The sequence below is a fragment of the Lytechinus variegatus genome, chromosome 3 (assembly GCF_018143015.1).
Source record: "Lytechinus variegatus isolate NC3 chromosome 3, Lvar_3.0, whole genome shotgun sequence".
NCBI classification, from domain to species: Eukaryota; Metazoa; Echinodermata; class Echinoidea; order Temnopleuroida; family Toxopneustidae; genus Lytechinus; species Lytechinus variegatus.
Window position 1 is genome coordinate 60,064,352 of NC_054742.1, and position 13,670 is coordinate 60,078,021.

At 36.7% G+C, this 13,670-nt stretch overlaps 1 protein-coding gene across 1 annotated transcript in view; it reads left to right on the plus strand.

Annotated features, from left to right (window-relative positions):
- Positions 1 to 11,111: 11,111 nt before the first annotated feature.
- LOC121411537 (zinc finger E-box-binding homeobox 2-like) overlaps positions 11,112 to 13,670 on the plus strand; it is a 31,177-nt gene continuing 28,618 nt past the window's right edge. The window contains exon 1 of the mRNA XM_041604317.1: positions 11,112 to 11,499. Within this exon, the coding sequence (XP_041460251.1) occupies positions 11,424 to 11,499 (76 nt within the window). The 5' untranslated portion in view covers positions 11,112 to 11,423. The remainder of the gene's footprint in view (positions 11,500 to 13,670) is intronic.

Consider the following 13,670-nt stretch of genomic DNA (forward strand, 5'->3'; position numbering starts at 1 on the left):
GTTTCTAGAGATTTGAAGTATAACTGAAAAAAATGAAAACACTTTCAATGGAGGTGTTGCTAATCAAATAAATTGATTTTCTTTCCCAGGGATCTGAAGTAGAGTCTACTGAGTAGTCAGTATTCCAAAATATATTTAGTTGTTGCATGAATGAAGCAAAATTATAATGGAAATTATCCTTTACTTATCAATCTTTAAAGGTTTTTATTGATTTTCATAATTAAAAAAATGTACAAAAAAACTGAATGATTGTTCTATTCCATTTCCATTTATGATCTATATAATTATACTGTTGTTTTTTTTACGAAGTAAGAATGCCCTTCTGTAAAACTGTATTTGATTTGTATTGTTTTATATTACTTTGTATTATGTTTTGAATGGAAATGAAATAAAATAATTGAAGTGAATTGAAATTGAATTGTAGTCACATGGGGATTGAAAGAACAGTAATCATAAATTTAATCACTACAAGCACAACCCGAGACAAAAAATAAACGACTCTAAAGAATACTCTGGATTTTTCTTATTAAATATTAGTTATATCAATTAAAATGTATTCTCAACAGGCGACCAGTTTTTATATATAATTTTCCCTTTTGCTTTATTTGATTTTAGTAATAATCAATGCTGTTTCTTAGTCTGATATTTGAAATCAATGCTACAAGACAAACTTAAGTGACCAATGAATTTTTGCATCTCTGAATATATGAATCCGGAGTGCATACACCGCTACATTGAAGTGCTTTCATCATTCATGTGGCGATTTACATCGTTTCATTTCATTTTGAAAAAGTTCGAAACACAATGCATCGTGAATGGACACCATGCGCTATACAACCAAGACAACAACTTACTTGGTCATATACATGTACAGTTCCACTTGCCTTGCCCTTGGGATTCGCACGCAGTCAGAATCATGACTGTTGCTATTACATAGAATGAAATGTCCTCAGAGTTTTGAGATGCTTACCTTGAAATCGAATCCAAAAAGCACATAACACCCAAACAGTTGTAAGAAGATTACAAAGGGCTCATTTAGGTGGAACTAATACGGTCGCGTGCCGCCAATCTAGGCACTTCAGCCCAGGTATTATCGAACAGGTGGTATCGAAGCGGAGTACGGTAGAAGAATCGCTCCCTGGCTCCACTCTTATTACGTTATGAAGTGCTAAAATGACAAAGCTGTAAACTTTTTACGATTGCACCTTTTCTGGGATCCAATGATAACTACGGGCCCTATTATTATTATGATATCAATATATGAGACTGCATTTAACCTTATGTTTCTATTTCCCGAAAAATTTTAGGTTTCATTATAGAAACCTAACCGGAATTTCGGTAGAAACTGGTCTATATCTAACATATCGCGGATCTATTTTCGTGAAAATATAATCCAATGAATCGTATGCTATAATGATGCCATATATTCATAAATCCTTTTTGCTGTTATTGCATCTGATTTTTTTTTGATGAGCTTAACCTCTTACTATAAATAGGCCTATTTAATCCGACCTACATTCATTTTCATTAAAGAAATAAGTTATACAACAATATTGCATGATGCAATGAGAGGACATTGTATCATTTTACTCCTGTAAGGCAATGCTGAGTCCTGCACCGAAAAAGATTTTGAAGATTCCTTAACACTTCTGTTTCAACTCAGATGTATACAGTCCTCAAAGAGGCCCACTTGAAATTTGAAGATTGTAAACACTTATCTTCAGACATGTACTTCCAACTTATGATGATCGTGATGGTGGTTATTGTGCACGGTCTGATCGGATGTGAACGTTTTAGCATGGTTTTAGTCAGTAGAATGCATGAGCTAAAGATTCTGAGGAGGCAGGCGTGGCGCATTTGGGCAAAATCTGTAAAATATTTCGAGCGAGTGAAGCGAGCGAGCAAATTTTTTTGACCTTTTTAATACAAGAATATGTTTTTAAATAGGTTTTTGTATAAAATTTAGAAAATAGTATCATAATTTCAACATGTTCCCTTTCCCTTTTCGTTTTTTTTCTCCCTTTTTCTTGGTCGTCAAAACCTTTGGAGTCCATTGCCCAAAGCGACCTCCCTCATCTGTACGCCATGTGGTTTTAGTAGCACGTATGATCTTTCATGATAATTTATTCTCACCCAAGTGTCCAACTCAGGTTTCAAACCTATTCAATTTTCATTTACACTTCCAAGAAAATTTGAAAATGGTCAATGGAGAACGTTCGGAATAGGCTTGGTCCATGCAGGGTGGTGCCGGGATGCTCGGAGGGGCAAAATAAATTCATTAGAATATTTTCGTTTTATTCTTTAATCCTTTTAATGGAATGGTGTTGAATGCTTAAGAATCCTCTCGTTCCCGATGTAAGTCTTAATCTTATTTCTCATTTTCTTCTAATCTCCCCCTTTCTTTATCACGTGGGGAAATAACTGATGGGCCTAGCCGCCTAGGTCACCTTGCCCCCTCCATCCTGTTCTTCCTCCCTGGAATGCAATGGTCTATCCTTACTGCATGAACACTAATCGCCGGTGTATATTCATGATATTGGGAGCTGGGTGTGGTTGAACCATGAACCTACTAGGTCTGGTTGAACCTAAAGAGAACAGTTCAACGACCGCGAAAACAAAAAGAGGGAGAAAAGTGAAGAAAATGAAAGGAAACAAAAATATCATACCACTTTTTTAATATTATAACAAAATATTTCATGATGCTTTATTTTCATTTTGAAAAGGCCAATTTCGTTTGGTCTTGACTTCTTTTTAATAGAAATTTTGTCTCATGATGCGACCCCTCAACATTTGTTTGCACATGACAAGATGGAGCACCATCAGCTGCGAATTTGCAAAAACCTCAACAAAAGTTTTGGCTATTAAACTTTTCCATCTCTATTTTTTAACTTTATATTTATTTTACCGCCCCTCCCTCTCTCTATTGATCTATATCTTTCTATATAACCCTCTCTCTCCCACCCCTCTCTCTTCCACTCCACACGCGCATACACTCTCTTTTTTTATAATCTATACCCCCAACCCCCCGCCCCCCCCCCCCCGACAATTCATCTGCTTTATATTCACATGAAACAAATCCAGCAATGGTGCAGGGGTAAAAGGAACGAGTTTGAAATTCAAACTACATGCACATAATAAATTGCATAAGTACAAAATATTTTTAGAAATAAATATGAAAAGTCACTCTTGGTGGTGAATGACTTTTCTAAAGCACAAGCCCAGACTTACTACAAGAGGAAAACATCTTATTTCGCTTCCTTGCTGGTCCGTTTATTAGATGGGGGCTGGCGCCGAATAGTCGTTGGAAAGTGTCGGAAGAAGTAGCCGGCTATTGTTTCACCAAACAGCAGAAGCATGCCGACTTCAATAAGAGCACCACTGGACGGGGATGGATGTATGGAGGAGAGGGCTGAATATGGGCCAGTTCGCCAGCCGAGGAAAGCCTTGGAGCACACCGCTGGAGTCATAGCCACACGGCTGCTGACGGTAGAAATGGAAATTGGAAGTGGATAAAGGATAAAAAAAGTGCCTGTGTGGTATCCAAATAAAAAAGAAAGTTTTGATGTCCGGAAAAAGTGAGTGAGCGACAGACAGAAGTAAGCTGCAGGCTACACCGAACACTGTCGCTATTATGACAAACTTATCTCTACAAAATGGAAAATTTTGCCTTTAAACCATTCTCGATATTAAAGACAAAACATCTTTATTCAATATCGATTGATAAAGCAAAATGAAAACACACCTGGTATCGGTATGACTATGTTGTAGGTTCTATTTTTTCCCTTCATTGAGTGTTGCAAATGGGATAGCATTATGATTGCAGTGTAGTTTGTAATATTGTATATGATTAAAACTCTTTTTGTCATGTAAATTAATTTGATAATGAAGCCGAAACAGTTGAAAGCAAAATACACCGAGCACAATTTCAAGGGCCGCGGAACCGGGGAAGGGGGGGGGGGGGGGTTCAGGGGGCTTAAATGTGATTTTTATCCATGAAAAATGTAATAGTATCGTTAAATATTGCTCGTCTGTCTTATTTCTTTCTCTTGGAAAGTCATTAACGCATCGCATATAATAATTTTGAAAAGGCGCCTCAGTTGGACACTTTTTGGGCGCGGGGGGGGGGGGGTGATCCGTATGATAGATGTTCCTGATTAGGGGACCATGTCACGAAAGTTGCTGGTCACCATTGACAACTTGTCATCATCCGATAGTTACCATAGAAACCGTTGGACACCTGTGCTTCTCAGAAAATTTGTTAGATCTGAGAACTTGCCAGACGACAAAATATTGATGATTCGCTCCCCAAGTCGTTTTGGATAAGTACACCAGTATATTGTTACAATTTTTTAAATATGACAAAAAATACTACCCTAATGGCCGCGACTTACTGTTGTAGGTCCATGGCCAACGCAATACGACCTGCATGGGTGGTGTTTCATAAAGCTGTTCGTAAAGTTACGCACAACTTTACGCACGACTAGAACCTGTTCTAGGTGCTAAATCAGTTTCATATATGAAACCTATAGGAATATAATTTAGAACAAGGAATGGTCACCAGTCGTGCGTAAAGTCATTCGTATCTTATAAACAGCTTTATGAAACGGGCCCCTTGTGCTTGACCCCTCCCCAAATTGTTTCACGAAGTTGTTTCTTCAAAATCCTTATTTTAGGTTTGCACAATGTTTACTATTTTGCATCAACATGCATGATCAATGTACCTCGAGTATCTGGACGATTCGACACAATACTTTATTATTGTTTTTGTGCATGGTGGTTACCATCTAAAATCTATATTGGGCAGGTATTTACTATGGTTAGGTCCATCCAACAGAATAAAAAGAAATGAATCAGGTATAACACTGAAAGTATGACGAAATAAAAGGAAGTAAAGACATTTTCAATTTTTATCTTATTTTTGACAAAACAATGACCATGACGGTATGGAAACGAGTGTGCCAACGATGTCACACATACTGTTTTGTTGTTAATTCATCATTCGGGTTAATAAAGCGAGATGGGATGGGGAAGAGCGGTTGATATCATTTTTTGGGTAAATGATATAGCAAACCCTAAATGACCGTCTCATCCGTTTGACCATGATGACACGAATCGCGTTCGCATCAAAATACATATTTTTATCATCATCATTGACCGATCACGACTGAGGGGGAGAGAAAAAATGTGGTTAGCGTATAATGGCAACTGGGATATTACAAGAGCTGTCCTCTCATCGAATTATGACATCCGATTCAAAGTGTATGTCAATAGGAGGGTATTATCGTGTCTGTAGCATACGAAGACAAAAACTAGAGAGAATCAGATCAACTTGGATCAGGGCAGACAAAGCAGAAATAAAATGGCTGCCATAGCCATGTAGCCACATTTTGTCGCCGCCTCGCCGCCGACTTGTGATTCACCGAGTGATTTGATATAATTGTCATTCTTTCCCTCGAGTATTATTTTAGAACTTGGCCTTGCTGTGTCTTGCGAGGCAAAATATGCATTTTGATATTTTGTGTAACATCGGATGTTCAACTATTCATCCCTGGTCAGAATAGATCTAGCCTAGGCCTATATCGATAAAACGATAGTGTATTTCCATGAAGTCACATTGGGCCGTGTGATTTCCTTGATATTTAACTTTGATTTATCTACTCAATATTTTACTTTGATCGGACTAAACTCTTCTAAACCAATCCTTTTTTAATGAAGCACGATCGTAACAAAAAAATGTATGAGGAAGAGTCAGAGGTCCAATGTTAATTGTGTGATCTATATACGTTATTCACGTGATCTCGAATAGTTTATAGCTTGCTACAGTCATTAAAATTAGCTGAAATATTTTTTATCGTCTCTAATATGTTGTCATGATTGAGTGAGTATATTTATCCATGAGTATAAAATATTCGTTTGTAGTTCAGCTACGGTTTTTGTTTAAAAAAACATCATTTACTCTAAACAAAAATGAGTAAACTCAACTGAAAAAAAAAATTCTTACCCGAACACTATGAAAATCTTTCACCAAAGCTGTGTTCATCTTGCTCCCAAAATATAGTCATCCTACACTCTAAAAGGTATTGGGTAAAAGTGCTCCATTATGCATGTGTCCAACCAACATTGGGCATTTCTTTGGGGCATTTTTATTTATCCAGTGTGATGAAAATTTTGCCCATTTGCTGCTTATTTGTTTAACCTTACTGGACAGTATGCTTCTTGCGTTGGGTAAAAGTGCCCCAAATTGGTTGGACACCTAATTACCCTCGTGGTAGTAAAAATTTTTGCCCAATATTTTTTTCTTCAGTATAAGCCCATCCATTAATTTTGTTTATAATATTTGCTCAACCATTCATTGGTCTGCCTATCTACCAACACCTTGGGTTACATGAATATCGGATAAAATATCATTTTAAAAAGTATAGGGCCTGAATTCTATATACAAAATTGGCATAATCAATATCCATGACTATTCGTGTAATCATGAAAGAAACAAACCTGTTAAGATAAAAGCACGATGAGAAAGTAAAAGTTGTAAAGCAATCAATTCATTCGTACCATTGTAACAAAGTGAACAGTTTTAACGACCTCTTACAAACGACTTAATGGAGGGGGTAAGTTGAATATCATTATGAAGTCTCACTATGAAGAGAGTTCTTTTAGCATTGGTAAAAGTAAACCATCATTGTCCAGTAAGGTAATAATAATATAAGACAGGTTTTTTTTATGGAAGAAACTTTGGAAATTAGTTGTCGTTTTTGGAGTTGCACACATCGGAACGTTTGTGTCTGACAGATAATTCAAAGTTGTAAAGAAAAATGTAAAGGACTTTATTTCATGACACACATAAAGCGATTGATAACATGTCACAAAAAAGCCTTCATCACCCTTTTCCATATTAAATTAAAATAATCTAACACCTCTTCTTTTTACTACTGCTCCCTCTTTTTTTTTCCCTCTCTCTCTCTCTCTCTCTGCTACTTTTCTCGTCTTCGATCTGATCACTCCATCCACCCTTTCGGCACCCTTCCTCTCACTTATCTCAGAGTCTCAAGTCCTACCCCCTCCCCTTCCCCATGTCCCATGCACACACTTTCTTCATTCTTTTATTGTCTTTGGTGCATTTTTGACAATTTGACTCTCCAAAAAGTTTGTCTCTGATTAAAAAGACGCATTTCGACGCCTTACTTTTCCACAAATTGCTTCTCTTATACCAAAGTCCCATGGCTCCGCGCGAAAGAGAAAACAGGAATGAACCCACTTCCCAAATAAATGGATATAGATATCTTTTTTCTTGTTTTGGCAGTCATATCTTGTCCTTTTTATGAGTTATGATATCGTGATTATGGCTGCAAGCAAGATTTTAGCGATGGCGACGCGGAGTGTGAGGGAGGGATGCGCGTCTGTGTCTGTCCCGACCAGGGAACTGAGGACGCTGGCTGGGGAAGGAAGAGGCGCCGCCTTGATAATGGATGGTTTTCACGCCGCACTGGTGGACGAATGGTCGTCGACGAGCACTGGGATTGCCGGAACGATTGCTAACTTGCGAGTCACGTCTTCTTCGATCAAGACAGTCTTTTGGGGTGACTTGAGAAGACAAGACGATCAGCCATTAGGCGCGTGAGCAGTGTCATGACGACAATTGTTTTCGTGTTATTTTTTCTGTAAATAATAATAATACATAATACATAAGATTGTAATCGGGAACATTTCGTTAATCTTCTCAAGTGTAAATTATTTCACTAAAGCAGTAACAGAAGTAGAAAGATGAATATGCCTATAATCATGATAACTAGTGTAGTAGTAGTACTGGTGGTGGTAGCAGCAACAGTATAATAGTAAGTAGTAGTAAGTAGTAGTAGTAGTAGTAGTAGTTGTAGTAGTAGTAGTAGTAGTATAGCAGTAGTAGTAGTAGTAGTAAGTAGTAGTAGTAGTAGTAGTAGTAGTAGTAGTAATTGTAGTCTAGTAGTAGTAGGTAGCAGTAGTAGTAGTAGTAGCATAGATAGTACAGTAGACTTTAATCCTGTAGTCTGAATATATAAATTCAAAATAGTGAGTTGAATTGAGTAGTGTTAGCAGTAAGAGCGTATCATGGTTGTATTATCTATATTATAAAATTAAGCATTATTATTTATTGGCCTATAGTACAGTGTAAGTTTTCTTTTTAAATACAATTAATATATTAATCAGTAGTGTTCAATGAGTTATTATTTATAATTAATAATATAGGCTACACTTCAATGAATTGAAAGTAGTCTCTTGTTAATATGACAAATTAAAATAATATATAAATCTATACTATATTCATATATTTCAGTACTTCACTCTCTATAATTAATAATGAAAAAGTATTCAAATTTCAAGTCTAGTATACTTATTTTATTTTTATATTTTATTTGATATAATTTCAGAGTTATTATTAAATTTAACATAATGCTTAATTCGATTCGTCTTGTGGCGAAAAATGAAAAGAAAATAAGCAAAAAGTCCGTCACGGAGCGTCGGTCAAAAATAACTAACCGTTCCTTCAAATTTACCCATAATTTGTCGATTAGTATGATATTAGAATGCTAATCAGCGTGCCGCTAAGATACGAGCGCGACGGAGATTATTAACTTTTAATACACAGGCGCCAGATAATTCTCTTCATAAGAAGGGCGTCACCAGTGTAACCATGGCAACGGGAGGATTAATGTCTTCTTTCCGCCTGTGCGCGCGGGATGGGGGGGGGGGGGTTAAACGTACGGATGGCTGCCTGTTCAAAGTCATAAACCCTCGCCCTCCAGAATAGCAATAATGACAGAATCGGACTTGTTTGGTCCCAGGGGGCTTCCAACACCTAATGATTAATTTTGGAAGAAGAATTGGGGAAGAAGTGAAGTATCATTTTACTTTCTGAAAGTTTTGTTGAAAAGTCGAAGCGTATCACATTTGGGGATCATCTTTGATGCCAGAAAGGTATTTTGTGAGACGAAGACAGTTAAAGGAAATTTGTGACTCCATAGCCATAGGAAACAATAATTGACAAAAAATAATGCTTTTATAGATCTGTAGATAGCCATGACAATACTAATAACTGTAAGAAATCCAGGGGCAACGCTGCGGGGGGGGGGGGTAGCACGGGGCGACCGCCCTATGGTTTTTCAAGTGGTGAAAATGGAAGCGAGAAGGAGAAGGAAAAGAAACATAAAAGAGGGGATGGGTGCTTGGTCGTATAATTCTTCATTATCTTTTTTATTAATTTGAGAGGGAAAATGTGACCTCATAATTTATTTTTAAAACCAAGCGCACACTTAGTTCCCAAGGATGCATTCAGCGTTTGCATTTGAATGCAGGATCAAAAGAGCACCGTCGATTAATTATTAATGCATTGCCCACACGGGAATGTTCACATAATTATAAAGAAATGAACGTACAAAGTTTAAAGGTCAAGTCCACCTCAGAAAAATGTTGATATGAATCAATAGAGAAAAATCAGACAAGCACAATGCTGAAAATTTCATCAAAATCGGATGTAAAATAAGATAGTTATGACATTTCGCTTATTTTTAACAAAATAGTTACATGAACGAGCCAGTTAAATCCAAAATGAGAGAGTCGATGATGTCACTCACTCACTATTTCTTTTGTTTTTATTGTTTGAATTATACAGTATTTCAATTTTTACGAATTGACGATTAGGACCTCCTTGCCTGAAGCACAAAATGTTAAAATAATGGAATTCCACGTGTTCAGGGAGGAATGAAACTTCATATTACATGACAATGACGAGAAAATAAAAATATTTCATATAATAAAATACAAAATAAATAGAGAGTGAGTGATGTCATCAGTTCCTCATTTGCATACCGACCGAGAAGTGCATATAACTGTTTTGTGAAATGAAGTGAAACTTTAAAGTGCCATAACTTTCTTATTTTACATCCGATTTTGATGAAATTTTCAGTGTAATGCTTGTTGAATTTTTCTCTTTTTATTCAAATCAAGTTTTTGTTGAGGTGGACTTGTCCTTTAATAATGCACCACACGACAACATTTCAAAACCGCGGCGTTATTACGTGAATATCACACCGTTCATAGATTTTCAAATGGGGGTAATATACAATTATTTTATAATTCTGTTATCTGTTCTGAAAATATATGATTTACAATTCATGTATAATGATATTGAAGTTTTACGTGAATGAATAACTCTTGTATAATGGATTCCGATATGGGACTCCCAAACCCGACATACCAATCGATAGAAAAGCCTATCATGCACAGATTCTAAGTGAAAGTGGGTGATGCATAATTAACAAAAGGCTCATTTTTTTCTTGAGTCAAGTAAAACACAAAATTCGAAAAGATTTTTTTCTATATTTCGAGTTTACGTAATCGTGACTGTATATTTTCAACAATACAGGTTCAATTATGAAGAAGTCCCCCCCCCCTTCTTCTCACTTAGTTCAAATAAATTTACTTAAATAATATGTAAGCCCATTAATTCCATATCTTTTTTAAGGTTCAGACAAGGGGATTTGAATCTTTGACATGCTATCTTATTCATTTTCTACCATCACCTTTTATTTGAGCCGAGAACTCATATAGATGAAGCATTGTTATACAAGGTATAGGCCTATACATTGGTAAAACTTGTCAAGAAGGGCTTACAAAACGGTCATCAAAATCATCAAATTTCTGTCATGGGGCACTCGCCCCACAAATACGCTATAGTACCTTTGGTTTGATGAACGACGCCTCTTTCCAATTGAAAACATACAAGCAGAACAATTTCCAACAGATGGAATGGGAAAAATGTAGATTGTACGATTTGTATTTTGAGATGATCCCTTACTATCGGTTTTCCCAAGGCACGTCTATTGAGTATGTGTGTGTGTGCAGAGTGTGTGTAATGGGTAAGCTGTGGGAAGAGTTGGTCGCGCGACGTAAACAAAGGCCCACGTGCCACGGTTTGACCACAAATCCCGAAGTGTGACACACACTCAACGGTTTAGGCAATACGAAAATATCCGTGTATGCGTAGAATACTACCGCAAGATAGACAGAGAGCGGTGTGTACAACATGCGTTGATTGGCGATAGGGCCCGCTGGAGCGTGAATCCCCTCGACGTGACGTAATGGATGAGAGTTGAGCGACTGACTGGCGGTCGCGCACCCGGGATGGTCGGCTAGGCGCCAGCCGGCTTTCAGTGTGCTAGCAGCAAGCTTCATGATCGGTGACAAGGGCCGTTAACCTCCCACAACTTGCCTGGTATACCATACTGTCTATACCTAAACTTCTCTACCTCGCTGGCTGGCTGACCTTAATGTGATTTTTAACTCTTGTTGAATCCTTAGCCCCACAGAATCTGTGATTTCGGGGACTGTAGGATTTTTTCCCCTTTGCCGACTGGCTTATATTTTGGAACATAAACCCCCCACGTATGGGAGCTACTATGGCAGATTCCGCTATAATCAGGTGCAAGCGGAGAAAACAAGCAAATCCACAACGAAAAAACGGTGAGTTTACTTTAGCTTTCATTAAGCATCTAATCAATTTTACACAGATTATAAACATTTTCATTCGCTCTGGTACCTACGATACTCTCCGTTTTATTGCTTTTCAAGGCAGCGAGTAGTTAACCCAACCACCATCAGTTCTCTAATTATTTTCGATTCATTGTCATCGACTTCATTGTTATCGATAACAATGAAATCAAGTAATATCACCCAAAAATGCAGTTGTTGGTTAAATTCAGATTATTTCAAATGCCCCCTGAAGTCATCGTAGTGCCTAGTTGAATCTTAATATTTTTCCCAGCAAAATAATATTTTGATCTTTAACTTAGTAGAGTGTAAAGAGCTGGTATTAAAATAAACGTATCCCCTGAAATGAATGGAGCTACCGGTGCTTTGTGCGTTCCTTACCCATCCACCTGGCGCTAGGGGTTCGTTAGCACGGCGCTATTGTCTCCTGTGTTTGATAACGCCAAACTTTACAATTTCCAGGGCCTTTGTTTGAAAGTGTATAATTTTATGTTACTATTTGTAATTATTTCTTTGTCACAATGGTGTATCATTGACGAGTAAGTGAATTCATCTGTGTTAACTTTCGTATATAGTATTACTGTGGCGAGCTTCACTCTCATAACTTCGTGCATGGACGTAATAAACCAAGATCGACTCGTGAAATCGAATTATGGATTTTATATGCATTTTTAAGACTCATTTTGAATCTAAGAGCAATTAAATCTAGAATTCGTTTTGTTCTTAACTAAGATTGTTGCTTGGAACTCAGTAAAACTAAACATTGCTAAACATGGAGTTTTAACCCCTTTTTTGTGATTTGTGTTGACGAAGTTGATTGATCATTATTCAAAGTGATTGAAAAATCTAAAATAATGGATTTCTTTGTAAGCCTACACAATAGCAAATTATTTTGTTATCATGTGTGAGGCCTTATTGTGAAAAAAGAGGTAAATAATTATCATTCCCTGTACATTTTTTTGTTAATTAAAAAAGGTAAACCTTAAAACAGTCATCCTTCAGTTGAAGGTGATAACAATAAATTCATTCAAAATGTTACATTATTTTTAAGTTCTGTATGTTTACGAACTAACACAAAATTTGGGACAGTGAAATTATATTAGGCATTAATTTCTATGTATATAGTTTTTTTCATGATTTTTAAAGCATCTTGCAAATTTTAATTTCAGAACCACAAAGAAGGGAGGATGGAAATGGGTGAAGTGCAAAGCAATTCACTTTTTAACTCCTTGAACTACCTCAAAGCAGTAATGATTTTTGTAATTGGAGAAAATGAAAGAAAAGCATGAAAAGGGCACATAAACTCCCCTTTTCAGTATGAACAATTTCCTTAATTTTACTCATCCATTCAATTGGCTGATTATATAGTATGCCAAAACAGAAACACCGAAAATAACTTCATTTGTTGAGCTTGTTCCTGTTCACAATTATACAAATGAATGTTTCACTCTTTCTTTCAAAATTAAACAAGCCGGTTCTATTTTAAACAAGGTTTTATTTTTCATTGATTGCTCAAATACTTTGTGCATCAGTTACAAAAGCTTTTTAAACCATGCAAACTGTGCAAATTTAAATCATATACTGTTAATAGAAAGGTTGTTATTGAAAAATGAAAGCTTGCCACACATAGCAATAAGAATGTAGGCTTACATGTAATTTGTACAGACTATAGTGATTAATAACAGGTTATGGGAATACCACATCAGACGTAATACTAATAGGTCCCCATGAAAAAACGTCCATAAAGTATTTGTCCGTGCATGTGGGGTCTATTGTTTTCTGAAATCTCATCGACTTTAGGGAAAGTGATGTCACGCAGTCCCGTATATACAATAACTTTATCAATGCACAATAAGGTTAGGTGTTCGAAATTGTTCCGTTTTCTTCTCTCATATTTATGTAAGAATACATGGGATGTACACCTTCATAGATCCAAGCGATTCAATAAACTGGCATTCTTCGAAAGGTCCGTGCAATATTATGAACAATCTCCAAACAATAATCATCAGCATCTAGACATGATGGGATGGCTATGCTACCTTTTCCTTGGCATTGAAAGGTAAAATAAATAAATCCTCTAGGAAAGAACAGAGAAAAAACTCACCGTACCGCCTGTAATTTCAATTCCACGGCGGCCGCAGGTG